Source organism: Xenopus tropicalis, chromosome 6, assembly GCF_000004195.4.
Source record: "Xenopus tropicalis strain Nigerian chromosome 6, UCB_Xtro_10.0, whole genome shotgun sequence".
Taxonomy (NCBI): Eukaryota; Metazoa; Chordata; class Amphibia; order Anura; family Pipidae; genus Xenopus; species Xenopus tropicalis.
In genome coordinates, this window is record NC_030682.2 from 94,719,163 (window position 1) to 94,737,085 (window position 17,923).

The 17,923-nt window shown below is 37.8% G+C and overlaps 1 protein-coding gene across 3 annotated transcripts in view; it reads left to right on the forward strand.

Annotated features, from left to right (window-relative positions):
* The window catches only part of cdkal1 (CDK5 regulatory subunit associated protein 1-like 1), a 477,082-nt gene that overhangs the window by 322,645 nt on the left and 136,514 nt on the right, over positions 1 to 17,923 (forward strand). For all 3 annotated transcript variants that reach the window (XM_012964438.3, XM_012964437.3, NM_203863.1), the window contains 1 exon segment: positions 10,451 to 10,631. In XM_012964438.3, the coding sequence (XP_012819892.1) occupies positions 10,451 to 10,631 (181 nt within the window).

Genomic DNA, 17,923 nt, shown 5'->3' on the forward strand with positions numbered 1-17,923 from the left:
TGCCTTACAACTCCCAGATTTTTCTCTTTCTTTGAGATATAGTTCTACCATACCTGTCTCTCTAATGACTGTCCATATGTTTGTATTATTGGACAAAGGCTAAACTTGCTGGTTTTGACACTATACATTGTTGTTCTGTGGTTCTTCTAGTAATAGTGGGTACTTGCATTCACTTATAAATGTGCAGATAGGTCTCTTAGGAAGATATGCTTACTTCTGTTTTAATACATTAAGCTAATTTCCATCTCTCCTGGAATAAAAAAAAAACGTAATTGAAAAATGTTCTAATTTTCTAATTTAGTTTCTAATTTAGCGGCTAATGATCTCTTTACCTGTTTTACTAATGAAACATTATTTATGGTTATGAGTGCTCCACCTTGTACAAACTTAACACTTCAAATATTCAGAGAGATTGTTCCATTAATTTATATAACTGTTCTTTAGTAAAGTCTATGAGAAATAAGGTTGGCAAAGAGATTGAGCTCACAGTAGGAGTTTTTTTTTCTCTCTCTGTATATGGATTCTTGTGTGTCAAGTCTGTTTAACCCATAACTATATTGCATTTTGACCAGAGAAGGCTTGTGAGTCGATTAATATAGTTCTACTCCATGGGGCATATTTTATTAAAAAAGTAAAATTTTGTAAGTTCTGTTAATAAATGTAAATTCTAATACAATTTTTTTCTAAATTTGGTGGGTGTAACTTCAAATTGGCACCCCACATACCATTTGCTGCACCATTTTAAGCCTCTTCAACCACCAGGTTGGGGGTGAGCTGTATGAATCATAAGCGACCAAGGGGAGGGAAGGCTTGCACCACAGAAGTACCTTTGTGCTATGGGAAAAATGGATTGTCTGTAGCACACCTACACACTGCAGGGAAAAGGTTAATTGGTTTGCATTTTTTCTGAAAGTAAACTGAGAACAGTAGTGGTTTGATATGATTATCATTAATGTGATGCTGGGTGTTTCAGTTTAAAAACAGCAGTGTTGCAGCTTGGAACCTATATATATAGCTAATACAGTATACACTTTGTATTTTTATTTACATCCCTCAAAGCGACCCTCTTTGATAATGGAACCCCAAGGTAAATGCCTTTTCTGTCTTACTTGAAAATGAGCTCCCGTACAGACATGTGCCATGCATTTATACAATCTAATGGGCTAGTTCAATGAAAGGTGCAAAGTTTGCTGGAGTGCCTTTTATTACATAAAGTCTCTGATTTTGTTAATGAACATCATGCTGAATCAGCTCAGATACAACAGTGCCTGCCTGTGCATTGTTCCCTTTATCAGCTGACTGGCATGTGGTTAATGGCACGTGTCCAATAACTGCTTCGCTACTCCAGCACCTCCGTCTGCATTGAGTTCCATGAATATTTCAACTGGATGGTGAAAAAATGCATGAAGTTGCCCTTATTCATGGCACTGACCTTTCCTAAAGTCAGGCCTTATCCATTGATATGCAGCTCACCTTTGATGCATTTCCAAATCCCTCTTTTCAAAACCGTTGTTAAATCCATGCACGCTTGCTCAGAATTTATTCATGTTCATTGTCGGAGATGTAATTTAAACACATCTGTTCAAATATGCATTTTAGATCAACTTGGTGCCGTTTCTAATAATATGGCAGGGATTGTGATGGGTATTATATCCCTAAAGTACACACCAGATGGCATTTATTAGAGGGTGAATATAAATGAAGTTAAAGATGCTGAGCATTTTGTCTTAAGTCACTTTCTTTTTTCCCAGTTATAATACAATGATCAGAACATGGAAATCTGTAATTAAAATCCATTGTATACTCCATTGGCATCCATGGGAGGAATAACAGACTAACAAAACATGCCTCTTGTGATTTTCTACCGTTAATAAACTTGTCAGCGATTAGAAAATGCTAAATAGAAATCCAGTTCCAATTGGGGTTTTGGAATAAGCTTTCTGCCTTTCCGCTTTATACACTGCAGGTTCTTATTTCTGTGTTATGTTATACCAGCAGCAGGGATGTCTGAATCAGAGCCTTGCAACTTCCAATCACCTCAGTCAGTGGAGCTCTTGTGCACACGTTTCTTCCCCCTAGGAGAATTTATCTCTAAAGTTTAATGACTTAGGGGGAGATTTATCAATGTTTGAGTTAGATTTTTTTGTCCTAAAAAACTTAAATACCAGACTTTTGAATTTTTGAAATAATAATAAATAATTTGAAGTGCCATATTTTCAAACTTTCATTTTTCTAGTTTTTCAAGTTTGTGAAATTTGAGACATTCACATTTTTTATTCGACAGAGTTTTCTTTATTAATAAATAATCGAACATTGAGTATGCGAGTTTATTCGATTTAGAAAGACAAACTTTTTATAAATAAGCCCATTAAATTGGCTGATGGCCGCTGTATATTTCCTGTGTATGGCAGGGGATGCTTTGTACTATATTAGGGACTTGGGTATACTTTTCTCTCCTTGTATCCGAAAAGAGCTTGGTTTGTGAAAAACGTTTTTTTGAACTCTACTGCATTGGATTCTAAATTCCCATAAAGGAACCTCACGCACAATTACATTCTACATGCAACATGTATTGTAATGTAAAGTTATAATAATTATTGGCCATTTCTAAGGTGTAAAGAACTGGACTGTCCCTTAAACAGAAGGGGTTTCAGGTACTGTTCCCTCTTACCTGGCTAGTTGGATAAATGATTCCATACATACAATTCCCCCAAGCAACACATCTATGGGGCCACTTGGCAACCTAGCAATTCTATTCACTATTCAAGTGTATAGCCAGACTTGCACAATATCAGTTGTATGATTCTTTGAGGAGGATAAATATTACCCCATATATGGCCACCATGAGCATTCAGATGTTTGTCCATGTTTTGGACAGACATGTTTTGTCTGGTTTGGAAAACAATGTGGGAGTGCACATATATCTGTAATTTGGGTGTCTGTAAGCAGGATGTAAGCTATTTTTATAAGGAACAGTAACTTTTTGTGAGTGGGGGACCACAATGTATCTATATAAGGCCACTGCATTCTTTTTCTTTCCTAATTTCCTGTGGCAGTTTCCCACTATGTTGTTGCTAATTCTACTAAACTATTCTTCTTGGTGATCGATAGCTAAGGAAGTTGGTGAATTATTTTCACTTCTCCCTGAACTTATTTCAGTTTCCTGGTGCCTGCTTTCTAAGTGATATATACCAACCTGGGAAATCACATGGTTTAATTTATGAATTGTAGCATATACAAAATCTGAACAAAGTAAGTTACATCCTGCAGTTTTGCAATCTACATGGTGATAAATCAAGGCCATCTTTGGCTGGATCTGACAGCTTTTCGCTTTCTTTCTACAACATTAGCTTTTGTCATTTATTCTGTTGCAGTCATATCAAAGAGAAATGTTACATATTTCACTCCTTTTCATATTAAACTGTAAATTACTTGCCATAGACAGTAACCTTAACCATTTCATACAATTTAGTTTTCCTTTAACTTCCTAACTACTTTTGTTTTTGACCTTTGGGTCAGGCTCAAAATATGGATCCCCATGCTGTATAGGTTGGGTCTCCATAATCACCCTAATAATGTGGTATTTATTTCTGAAATAGAACACAATTTTTTTAAAACAAATCACCTATCTGGTTCTAAACCATTTGGGTTACAAAAGTGGTTTTACTGTTTAATTCCAGTTAACAGGTTTAAAAATGTGTATACATTTTTTAAAATTTAGATAACACAAAAAATAAAAAATGGGGACCAGTTGCAAATTATCTTAAAATTATGCTGTCTGCATCATACTGTCTACATTATATTAATGTTAACAGCTCCCTGTAGCTCTCTGTAGCTGCTGGTCAGTTAAACCTGCAGAATGCCCATGCAAGGAATAGAAGTCAAAGGCCCTGGTACGTGTAGCTGTAATGTTCACTGTATTTACAAAATGAATATGCATTGATTGTGATATAGGTAACAATGTACCATCAAGTTAAAAGTCCCTGGTTCATTCAATGGCCAATGTGTTTTATGTAGGTTTTGAAGCCTACTGGTTGTGGGTTTCTATTGCTCACAATATCTTATGCAATAACATAGATATTACTAACTGTTAAATAGTATTTATAAGGATACATTTTACACTGTTTAAGGGGCTTTTCTTTATTACAAGTGACATACTGTAAATAAGAAGGCTATTGGGTAAAAAAGACCTATCTTTTATTGGTCAGTGGTTGTGTATCTAAGGGACTTCTGTAACACAATAAGCACAATTGGTACAATATTGAGATTTATCATTGGATTCTCGTTGCCAGTGACCAGCAGGAAAAGTGCATTCTAGATCACAGATCTCCTAGTGTTGCCTGACCCATCACATTATTATAGCCCACACGTGGCCAGCTCCTGGTAGCATATTGTACTTACAACTCAACTTATATCATGGGATATTATGTTTTGAGATTGTAGTTATCTGGTCTTGCTGTTCACTGATATACATTAGCAAAAGAGCCATACCAGTGCTTCAGTTAAATTGCTTAAACTGTTTGGGTGGTTATAAATTTGCACAAAAAACAAAACTTTTTTTCAATAAAAATATTGCAAAAACCAAGATTCTATTTTCTTTCAGTACAGAGACTGCTGTAAATTAAAACCCATTAACTAAATCTTGCTTTTGAACATCAGAATAAAGTTCAATATTCTTTTCAACTTTTTTTTTTTTAATTAGTATATACTACCTCTTTTGAATTTGAAAAGGTATAACATGCATGTCTCACTGCTTGTGAGAGATTGCATATATGACTGATACACAATTATTTTTTTGGTAAGCTTACCCCTTTATTACATTTCTATGTTAATGAAACTGACAATTCTGTTATCTCCCGTGTTGACAGATCCTAATTATCTCATTATTACAATAAATTCTTTCTTCTCTGTGGAGTTACCAGGCAATCATATTGATATACTGCAATAAACTGGTGGCTTCTATATGACACTTGGTTTTATCAGTTATATTAATGTAGGGTAATATTAAAGTATACACAGCAGATTTCTGTATTATGGTTTTGCTATTCTTAGATATTTTTTAATAGAGTATAAAATTATGTTTCATTTGAAGCCATTACCTCATCAAACTTAGGCGTTATATAAAACCCTATTACTATTGCAGTCTGATGTAAGCAATAAGAAGTATCAGATTTATATGCATAAATGTAAATTTTCAAAGAAGAACCCCATAATGTAGTAAAAAAGAATAAAAACATTTTATTCTATATTGGAATATAGTTTTATATTATTATTATATATTAAAGCTTACTGTGTTAGCGTTTCTCATGCTATAGCAAACTGACCCTAACCAACTTATCTTATAGAATAAAATATTAATGAAACAATGCCTGAAACAAAGTTTATATTTGTGCCTGAATGTTATGTAGAAAGTGTAGAGTTGTTTTAAAGAAAAAACTACACTTATTTTGTGTTTGTGCAAGGAAATGCAATAAGATCTAGAAGTCTCTTTCGTTCTTTAACAACAAAGAAGCCATAATAGTATATGATGAAAATTCTGCCTCGCTTAAGGCTCATGTCACACATACCATTTTAACTGCTACTGATCTCTCACTGACATTTATATAAGTAATGTGGTCGCTAGGGTTCCATTCTGGCTGCTATTTTTTGACCTAGCCAGAAAATCACCAGCTAAAACCAGGACCTGTATTATAAATGTATCTGCAATATACTTTATTTTTATTTTATTTTTTTAATTTTGAATGACAACTTTTTATTTTAGGTAGTTTGGAAACCTATTAGGAAGAATAATCTTTGAATTTGGTACCCATAGTATTGACATTTGTCAATGTGAGTTACCAGATTTGTTTCTTTGTTTCTCCGTGAAGTGTGCACAAAAGTAGAAACCTTAATATCAATGGGAGGTAAATTGGTTGATGAGAGCAGGGAAAAAGCAGAGACTTTGAAATGTTATTTTTTGCTGACGATCCAGCAAATCAAGGTTTCCTGTTAATAGACCCAATTGTAAAATAACATAAGCGTTGGATGTTCGAAAGAGAGTAGAACAGGTGTAAACACAGGTCCTGAACTCAATGGTATTCACCCCATGACACTAAAAGAGCTTAGCTCTACAATTGCTAAACCTCTTTGCTATATTTTCCAGGATTTATTGAGGTCTGGCATGGTGCTACTGTGGTGCCATTATTTAAAAAAGATCTTGTTCTCAGCAAGAAAAAAACTGCGATAAGGTAAGATACTGAAATACATGTCGAAATTATATGAGTTGGTTCCAGCAAGATTTTATTCACAACAAATCTTAACCTGAGGAGGTTAGGTTTTGCTACTAACAGTGGTTTTAGTAATCAGGGCTCAAATTGTTTTTAGTTTTTCAATGTTCTAAAAGTTTATTCAGGTGAAAAAAATTGCCTTAATAAGGATACATTTTTCTTAAAAATGGCCTTAGCAAGTGTTAAGCCAGCTCAGTGGCTGTTAGTTTGAGGCACAACTGGTGGAAAACATTAAGCCTAAAGAGCCTTCTGAATAAATTAGAAAGTACAATACCAATATAAATGCATAAATTAGGAAAAGGGCAGAATACAATATCCATATGTTTGGATCTCCCATTGAGCACTATTGACTAAATAATAGGGAAGTGGAAGCTAGAAAAGGTCATGTTACAGAAGGCCAACCATAACTTGGAAGGAGCTATAACATTCAGGAGCATAGAGCTTTAAATAACATTGGCTTTTATAAGATCATGGCAGAAAATAATAAATGCCAAAAAACAAGACAGTTAACCAGTTGCAGTGTACTTTGTGGTAACATGAGACTAAGATAGAGCTTTTTGGCCAAAGTGCAAAGTAATATGTAAAGTGCAAATCTAAAACTAGTCACACTGCAAGAAAACACCATACATGCAGTGAAGTTCAATGTTGTGACACCCTGCTGGCCCATATCGTATTTATCAGCAGGGACTGTGCATCTCATGAAAATGAAATGAAGATCGGAAGGTTCAAAATACTGGTTAATACTGCAAGCCTGTGTCAGTCTGCTAAAAAAAAACAGGCCATAATAACAATGGAGTTGCTCAAAAACTAAAAAGTGAATAAACTGCGATGGCCCAGTCAAAGCTCTGATCTCAACCCAACTAAAAATATGTGGCTGTATTTTAATATTGAGGTGTACAGGGGTCATGTTATTAAACCAATAACCAAACAATCTTTGGTAAATTCTGAAAGAATCGAATGCCCTGTCTACTGTAAAACAATGTTACAGTCAAAAGTGCTTTGAAATAAGAATATAACACGTCAGAATGTTATTGTAGAATTTGTCTTTCAGAAAAATGCAAGGCACTGTATTTAGTGTAGAAGCGGTATGAAACTAAAAGTGCTCTTGAAACAGCTGAATGTATTGTGAATTAGGGGACCGAAAGAGCCATGGAAGGTGTTAATGATTTCAGTTTTACCTCCTAGTGCCCCCTCCTTTAGCTGCTTCATTGGATGTGGATTTTATTAACGCTGTTTACCAACGGAAATGTGTGTTGTAATTACAGCTACATGGAGTGAGTTACAAACTCCGCCAGATTTCACACATGTGCTGAATGGAAACCTTCTTATCAGCTTTTTTTATTCTTAAATTTAATTCCATGATAGAATTCCAAAGTTAAGCAGTGAATGCCTTAATTTATTTATGGCTGTTTTTTTGCCAAGCACTGCTACATGACATCCCAATAGCTGTAAATGTTTTCTAGAACTTGCCTTATTAGTTGAGCATTCTCTTGTTAGTAGTTACATAGATCATCCTATAACTTTACACGCTAAGCCCTGGGCTTAATACATAAAACATATAAATATGAATTAACAAATAAATAATAATTATTACAAATGTTTTCATTAGTTTCATTTGTTAAAAGAAAAATGGTATAGTACTATTGCCAATAAGAAATGGCTTTTTGTGTATAGTGTTGGTATGGCCAACTATAAATTTGTTCTTTGATTTAGACCTTGATGTCATCTTGGTTTAAATTAAGAACTGACTAGTAAAACTGGTGTTTAAGTGTACACTGGGGGCCTGGTTGACTGGGTGGCATTGGTAGATTATCCTATCTACTTACTGAGCAATGAATATATGGGCATATATATCACTGTCTATTGCATATATTCAGTGTCATAGTATTAAGCATCCAACATACTGCAGGGATGTAGCTGATAAGTATATGTTCCATGTGTTGGAATGTGCCGTCATGCTGGTAGTATCTCCCCTGCTAATTATATAGTGCCAGCGATTAATCACAGGGCTTGTTGTCTCTGGATCATATGGACATTCACTTTATGAATTGTCAGTTTCTTTGAAAGACATTAATGCTTCTACTAGGTGCTTCCAGTAGCTGTAAGTACAAATGTCGCTGGAGCAGAGATGACACTCCCTCGGCATTCTGCTTGTATTCCCTTCTTGTATTCCTGCTTTTAACCAGAATAAAGCATAAATGATGGCAGCACTTTATTGGCTTGCTAATTTTGCAATTATTTTCAGGTCTGCCAAACCAGCTCATTCTGGAACCGGAGCGAATAATCAATTCACGACCAATCTAATTACTGTTATAAATGTAACCTTGTCTCTGAAAGGAACTCATACATTTTTCTGTTTCTAAAATATGGTTTTCTTACTCAAGATTAAGTGCAACAAATATACATTTCATTGAATCTACTTATTCCCATAAATGGTTGCCATAGGAACAGACTCCGAGCCGAGGCTTCAGCTGTCCTCCATACAGTTAGTAGGAAATGCTTTTACTGTTGCCAGTGGTATCATAAAAGTAGTTTAAATAACTAGTGAATAACAATATTGTCACACTTAATGAGTGTTATATTATCAGTGTGAGCAATGTCACATTATGTGGCTTGCTAATAATTCCCACAATGTGGGTTTTTGGTTTTTTTTTGTGTCTCTGTTCATATAATTTGTAGGGAAAATACAGAGGATGACAGCTATAGATTCTTTTGGTGTTCTTTGTTGTGTTAGTTATAAACTGTAAACTTTATTCTGTTTGGTTATATATATATATATATATATATATATATATATATATATATATATATATATAATGTGATAAATACAAAAAAGGTGGTCCACATTCCAATTATATATTGCATATAACTATATTTCAGTAAGGAACTGATTGATCTTTAATGCTCTGTAACAGCCACATGCTCTTCATTTAAGGTGGATGGCAGTTTTATGTCTTAGGAATTCCTTGACCAGAAATAATGATAATACACTGTATAATAACTACCAAAATGATATTTCCACTGCTGGTGTGACCTGCACCCCCTCCCCCCGAACAGCATTTTGGTTAGTGTTACCGCGAATACATAACTAAACTGAATATCCAAACTTTTTTCTTTTTACTATATCCCCAGTATCTTTCCCCATTTAAATGGCCAGTATCTTTTCTACTCTGATTCCAAGCATTTTGCATTCTGATGCCCATATCTCTCTCCCAGTATGGCTCTTATAATGTAACAACCAATGTTATACATGTATTTATCTTTTGTCTAAATATTGCCTGCCTTTCACTGTTTTCTGATAAATCCCCTGTCGATCTTATGAATTATAGGATAACCTTTTCTGTGAACTGGCATTTAATTTAAGATATGCTGTTGTACCACTTACTACTTCTAAAGGGTAATTTACTGGTGTGTTAGTTTCATAGATGAGGACTACTGTAGTTTGACTGCAAATTACACTTAGAGATATGCTATGTTTCCCCAGCATCCTCTATGGACCTGTGATGATTTACTAATTTTTGACTTTTGGGTGTTGGCTTTCCATTATGGCAGCTGTACATTTTACTCCATCTCAGTAGCTCTCATGTTCTGTGAAATCATTGTGCATAACAGACATGCTACATATGTGGCCCACCAAACATCATCACTACCTCATTCATAGAACCTGAATGGGAATATGGGTGTTCTAGCACTGCCAGATGCATAGGTACTGAGATCGTTTTTATAAACCTAGACATTGTGTGAGTAGGGCTAAAGCTACATTCAAGCATTTCTGTGTAGCAAGGCAGATGTGAAAGCTTCAGCTCTCTTAACCACAGATGGCAGGAACAGAGGGTTGGTATACATTCCCAATGTGAAACTGGAGCCACTCTATGGGGCACTGATTGAACCAATGTATATGTTTTCTCCTTTAAATGGTATAGCTATTTAATACTAATAAAGTTTTCCATCTTATCTTTTGTGTATGCATTGTGCTGTAGGGGTTAATTACAAATGTTGTCCTAAAAGCTTTATCACTGCAGAGACCTTTTAGGTCCAGAGTAATAATTCCTAGTCCCATCAGGCAGGGAAATGGTTACTCTACCAATAATCACATGCTTTTGGGAAATGTGTTGAGGAAAACTTGGTAAAACCCCTAAGTCCCTAGGCTACAGTTGAACATGTATTTTCCATCTGTTTTATAGAGTGCCCGGAATAACAATCGCTACGGACATCATTTGTGGCTTTCCAGGAGAGACAGATGAGGATTTTAAGGAGACATTAAAATTGGTTGAGGAGTACAAATTCCCCAGTCTCTTCATTAATCAGTTTTACCCACGCCCTGGGACCCCAGCTGCTAAAATGGAGCAAGTTCCAGCTCATGTGGTATGCTGTTTTATTTCAATTTGTCTTGTTTTAAACTATGCCCAGGAAGTACCGTCTAAGTTACAGGGTGATCGATCCCTAAATTACATTGGAAAGTATTTTGTGGTGGAGCTACTGTAGTACTTTAAGTTAGTAATGTAATACTTCAGGATTACCTGTGGGTGGTTTAATATTTAGATACTTTGTAAAACTGGGAAAAAGTTATGATGTTCAAAACCAGCGGGGACTTTTATTTTGACAAAATGTGAAATATTTGAAAAAATTGAAATATTTGTGGTCCTCTTGCCTAATTCACATTTTGGGCAATACCTATTACTCCTCATGCAACGTGTGCTCTAACACAACACACAAAAGACATTAACACACAAACTTCTATAGTATGCACAGAGTGGCTTAATGCCCGGCACACATCAAATGGTACAGTGAATATAAAACAGCATCTGAAAATTGCCAGAGAAGTCATTTGAGCATGTTTGCAGTGTAACCAGCCATCATAAGCAGTCAGGTACTCGGATATATTTTCTGCGCTACATTATTACCAGCCAGTGAAGTGTGCCATGTAAGGGTAAAGACACACAGAGCTACTAGTAGCAGCTACTTGTCACAGCTACTAAAATAGACAATGCTTTTTAAAACCACACCCACTTGAAACCACACCCATGTTATCGCATGACCATAGCCATATTAATGGTGTTAGTACAGCAAAAACCTGCCATACTCTGCCTTCCCTACCCTGCCTGTGTGTGCCATACTCTGCCTTCCCTACCCTGCCTGTGTGTGCCATACTCTGCCTTTCCTACCCTGCCTGTATGTGCCATACTCTGCCTTTCCTACCCTGCCTGTATGTGCCATACTCTGCCTTCCCTACCCTGCCTGTGTGTGCCATACTCTGCCTTTCCTACCCTGCCTGTGTGTGCCATACTCTGCCTTTCCTACCCTGCCTGTGTGTACCATACTCTGCCTTCCCTACCCTGCCTATGTGTGCCATACTCTGCCTTTCCTACCCTGCCTGTGTGTGCCATACTCTGCCTTCCCTACCCTGCCTGTATGTGCCATACTCTGCCTTCCCTACCCTGCCTGTATGTGCCATACTCTGCCTTTCCTACCCTGCCTGTGTTTGCCATACTTTGCCTTTCCTACCCTGCCTGTGTGCGCCACACTCTGCCTGCCCCACCCTGCCTGTGTGTGCCATACTCTGCCTGCCCTACCCTGCCTGTGTGTGCCATACTCTGCCTTCCCTACCCTGCCTGTGTGTGCGATACTCTGCCTTATCTACCCTGCGTGTGTGTGCCATACTCTGCCTTCTCTACCCTGCCTGTGTGTGCCATACTCTGCCTTTCCTACCCTGCCTGTGTGTGCCATACTCTGCCTTCCCTACCCTGCCTGTATGTGCCATACTCTGCCTTCCCTACCCTGCCTGTATGTGCCATACTCTGCCTTTCCTACCCTGCCTGTGTTTGCCATACTTTACCTTTCCTACCCTGCCTGTGTGCGCCACACTCTGCCTGCCCCACCCTGCCTGTGTGTGCCATACTCTGCCTGCCCTACCCTGCCTGTGTGTGCCATACTCTGCCTTCCCTACCCTGCCTGTGTGTGCGATACTCTGCCTTATCTACCCTGCGTGTGTGTGCCATACTCTGCCTTCCCTACCCTGCCTGTGTGTGCCATACTCTGCCTTCCCTACCCTGCCTGTGTGTGCCATACTCTGCCTTCCCTACCCTGCCTGTGTGTGCCATACTCTGCCTTCCCTACCCTGCCTGTGTGTGCATAGGGCAGGCAGAGTATGGCACACACAGGCAGCCTACAGTGACACAATACTGCCACTGCCACTGCTCCTACAGTCTGTACAATAACTATATATTAAAAAACTTTTTAATTGCAGTACCACCTCAGTATATGTTCTTTTTATAGTGTGCAGGGTTTATTTGTGGGTTTCTACTGCTCCTACAGTCTGTCTGAGGTATGAACAGGGGAACAATGTGGGTGATTACTGCCTGAGCCTGAGGTGTGAACAATGCAGGGGATGAACAATGTAGGGATTAAAAGGTGTGAACAATATAGGGGATTACATTTTTAAACAATACAGGGGGTTTACAGCCTGAATCTGAGGTGTTAACCATGCAGGGGGCCAGTACTGATACCATTTAAAGCTTACAAAAAGGTAAGTTATCAAAGCAGCCAGATAGGTGGGGGGGCCACACAGAGGGGGCCGCCAGTTGGACAGCACTGCAGTAGATAATTTGGCTGTTTATTATCTTTTTTAAAGTTAGAACATGAAGTGAATCACTGGTGAATGGGTACTACCTGCAAGGAGTTTCTGTGGTCTTCCCATGCTTGCTTTTGTTGCCTTTGTTTCTAATTATGCTCCTAGGTGAGAGAATATTCTGAGTGCCCATACATTAGCAAAATAAGAAAAGTATCATGTAGGATCTTGTAGCTCTTTTTCTTTATAAACATAGTATATTTTAATACTAATTTTGTATTGTAGAGATGGCATAACCCCCCAGTTTAAAAGTGGGAATGAATACCAGGATCATTCCTCTGGGACCAGGTTCCAAAAAAATAGAAAGGAGAATAATATCATTAAAGTTAGCAGTAGAGTAGCTTCTTCACTAAAGTCCATACTGTAGAAGGCAATGTCTTTTCATAAATAGACCAAAAATGTACATTTTCTTAGAAAAGTATGCATGGTTATATTAAATGTATTTGATATGATAAATGTTTAATCCTCAGATTTTGGGCAAAGTACTACTTTACTAGGTGCTACTTTTTTCTTTTTCGCACTATTGTCAGTTAGAGAAAATATTCTTTTGTTCTCTACATTGACTACAGAGGCCCTGTCCTTGCTATAGGATGTGATGATTTGTCCAGTTGCTGATGAAAGGGACAAGTTGTTGCATCCCAGACCCTTCTTCCCATGAGTAAGATTTTTATTTCATATGCAGATTTCCAAACTAGGAAAGCATAAGAAAATAGTTGTAGTGATGTTCCATCCTCTTAGTTATATCTTACATTTTTCACTTTGTTCTGTTCTGTGTAATTAACTGCTTTTGGGGATTAGAACCTTCAAAGTCTGCATGGTCTCTGTCTTCTGTAGCTAATGGTAAACTGTAATTAATATAAGTTCATTTTTTCATTCTCTTCAATAAACTCTGAGTTAGATCCATCTCTCTCTTTTATCTGTCATTCAGAGTACAGTGCACCGTGAACATTTATTTGAAGCAGGTCTAGTTCATGCTAATACTCTGCATTTTATATTCACTTCCCCTCCAGTTAGCAACTAATAGCCCTTCTTGCAGTATCATGAATGTACAGACAACAGCATTTTTCATCCACCACAGACAATTATGCGCCTCTAAGGGTATACCGGCACATTTGCTAGTGAGTTGTCTCTTCCCAGATAAGTCTTTTACTATCTAGGAGGAGATAGGAAGATGCTAGAAGCAACGAGTACATGAAAAATGTAATAAACCAACTTTGAATTCAGACATTGTTTTAATATGTAAATAGCAGTGAGCAGAGCACGCTTTAATTGGCATGTATGATATTAACCCACCTTGTCCTGTCTGGGCTGTATGAGATAGCAGGTCTGGCTGGCAAAACACACCAGCCCTATTCCCTACGGGCATTTATTGTGTGCTCCATATTTCAAAAGCCAACACCAAGAACACGTTTCCTTTTTTCCCATTAAATGAAAGAATACATTTGTCAGGAAGATACTAAAATACAATTCAGCATAAAATAAAACTCATTTTTCAGTGCAGATGCATACCTTGCCAGATTTAACTTTGTCTGACGTGTTTCTAAAACAATAAAAACAAAACAAGCTGGTCAGGATATTCATTTGGATATCTACTTTGTATATGCTATTAAAGCAAGGGTGTTTAGTTTGCAGCCCTTCAACACTTAATATACAATTTCCTGCACCATTACACAACCTCTTGCTATTCATGGTAACGCTGGGAGTTGGTAACGGTGTAGGTTTTTTTCTTACTGGCTTAGGGCAGTCAACATAATTTTTCCCTAGAATGCATTGTTTTTTCCCCAAGAATTCCAGTAACATCATGGATGCAAATGGGTGATTCTCTTGATTCAGTTGCTTTCCGCCTTCCACAGTTTTGTCTGATTCGGCAAAATGGATGCAACTTAAGGACCCTTGGACCGATTCGGCAGCTAATCGGCCTGTGTATGGGCAGAACAGAGCGGCCTGGCCGACCGATATCTGGCCTGAAATTGGCTAGATCTCGATCGGCCAGGTTAGAAAATCCGGTCGGATCGGGGACCGCACCGGCTCGTTGATGCGGTCCCCGAACCGACTGCCCCATAACCACAAATGTAATCCGATCGTTTGGCCTACGGGTGGGCGATATCGGGTGAAGATCCGCTCGCTTGGCGACATCGCCAAGTGAGCGGATCTTATAGTATATGGGCACCTTAAGGATGTGATTGATTGCAAGTTGGGGTGCAGTTGCACTGGATATTTTCAAAATCTGCATAATGTACAGTATTCACTGGAGTCATTTGCAGTATTTTACATGCAAGTTACATTTGTGTTCGATTCTTCATTCTCAAGTGCGTGGTGCCTATTAACAGTATGGTTAATGGTATATAAGGGAACCTTGGAGCTTCCACCTGGTCAGGAGGTGGCGTTAGGTATAGGGTTCCCCTGCGTCAATAGGAGCAGCACCTGATTCTGAATGGAAGACAGGAAGGACTAAGTGACGCCAAGTGCAAGTGGCACACTTGTGGATGTAAATGAGCCCTTTAACATCTCAAAGTTTTTATTTTAAAAGTATTTCTCTTTTATCTTTAAAGTGGTAGTTCTTCTTAAGTTAACTTTTACTATGTTATAAAATATCCTGTTATTTGCCACTTTTCAATCAGTCTTCATTTCTTATTTGCTATAGTTTTTAGTTATTTGCCTTCCTCTTCTGCCTCTTTTCAGCTTTCAAATAGGGGTCACTGACCTTAGCAGCCAAAAAACTGTTCCTCGCAATTTTATTTTTATTGTTTTTATTACTTATTTTCCTATTCAAGCCTGTCCTATCTATTTTAAGTCTCTGATTCACACCACTGCCACATCACTACCACTGCTAGGGTAAATTGGATCCTAGCAACCAGATAGCTGCTTAAATTTGAAAGTGGAAAGCTGCTAAATGAAACGCTAAATACTTGAAAGCCACACACAAAGCAGTACCAACTAGTGATTGATCTGAGTGACACTTTTTCCTACCCAAGTGATGTTACTGCTATAAACTATCCCACTGTTGCTATAGTTGCACATGCTAGCATCTTGGATGTGTGTAGGATGTACGTGATACGAAGATAAGGCACATTAGCTATGACATGGTACTTTAGATGTAAGCAATCCCTGCAATCAGACCATTGTTTGTGTTCCCAACTAGTTAAATGATACCTTTGCGTAAGGTCTGTCCTGCTTTCCCAAAGCTATCCAGATGTTGGAAAGGAAAGGCTTTGTATATTGTCACTGGGATGATTTATTAAGATATGTTTTAAAGCTGCTTTCTCTCCCATCTGCTTCTGGTGCACACTGCAGCTCCTGTCTGTGTTCAACACACAATAGCCTCACTGATCACTCTCCTCTGGGCTGACTTTGTGCAATGAGCTAAATTCCACACTCACAGCTGGACCTTGCAAAGTCAGGACCATAGGGAGGGGCAAGTATTGATATTGGCTCTGGCTTGGAGCGGTGTCTTTTGAACTCCTAGCCTCTTCTTGCCTCAGTAAAGTTCAGAGCAGCGGACAAAGCTGTAGTTTCTCTTTGACTTGCACAGGGCTTGGGTTCTAATAGCATGTCAGAGTTCAAAGCTAGAACAGTGTTCCACAAGGGAATCCAATTGGATCTTGAGCCCTCTTTGAAAATGTGTGTTTTTAACAGTAGCTGAATTCAGAACCCATGTTTGCAAGAAAAAAATACTTGCATTAAAGTTTCAGGTTATATCCCTTCAGATACTTGCAGCTATCTCCCCTTTGATAAAATGTATGTATATACTTTTATTTTTGTGCTCTTCAATAGTTTCTTGGATAGAGAAGTATAACTTGTATGCAGTGATAGGGTGTTGTAAATAAGAGCTTCTGTTAGATTTAATGTTTTTACTGATTGTAGGTACGACACAAATATAACAGGTACAGTGTTTATGGCCACAAAGTCTTTTAAAAAATTCCCTGGGGAGAGATGCCAAAATAGGACAACCACCGAAAATATAGGGAGTTTGACAGCTCTGTGTTTGGGAGTTCATTGGGCATTTGTGTCAATAAGCCAAAGCAAATTAAGCTTTGGTTCTATGCTGCTTTATATACATGAAAATATTAGGGATGCACCGAATACACTTTTTTGGGTTTTGCCGAACCCCCGAATCCACCCCTAAAGATTCTGCTGAATACCGAACCGAATCCTATTGAATCCTATTGAGTAGATAGTAAAACATTTACTAAAGCTACAGAAAACATTGGAAACATATGTAGAGCAGGGCTAGGGTATTACAGAAAGCAAGCCTTTGCCTGCAGCTTGTTTATTTATTGTAATATATGGTAAACACTTTTTAGTTGCCGAAAAATAAGAATGTATGTGACTAATTGTAACTGAAATTAATTTTAAATTTTTATTATGCTATACTTTATAAAATTAAATTAAAAAGAGAGGTGTTTGATGTGTTAAGCTGCCTTTTTATTGATTGAGGAGTTGTAGAAGACATATTGAATTGAATAAGTCCAGAATTCACAGACTGTACATGCCATACTGAGTTGAAGACAGTTGAAAACAGCTGAAGACTAGACTGTTGAAGACTAGACTGTTGAAGACTAGACTGTTGAAGACTAGACTGTTGAAGACTAGACTGTTGAAGACTAGACTGTTGAAGACTAGACTGTTGAAGACTAGACTGTTGAAGACTAGACTGTTGAAGACTAGACTGTTGAAGACTAGACTGTTGAAGACTAGACTGTTGAAGACTAGACTGTTGAAGACTAGACAAGAAGAATTCCAGAAGGCCTAACTCTGACTGCAACTCAGTAAATCTTGCTTTTGCACTTGATGAGTGTTAAAACTTTAAAATGACCAACTGTTTTTCTGCATATTGCTATCATATCATTTACACTGCGCTGTGAAAAAAGACTGTCATGGATACAGAGTTGGAGTGTGTGAGCAAAACAGCCAATGCTAGGAAGCCAATCTTCAGACATGGCTTTAACCATGGCATTTTTTTGTGGGAATGTCCCATGTTCTCATGGTTCTCAGAATCTGCAATTTGCTTGCGAGTGTGCCTGGTATT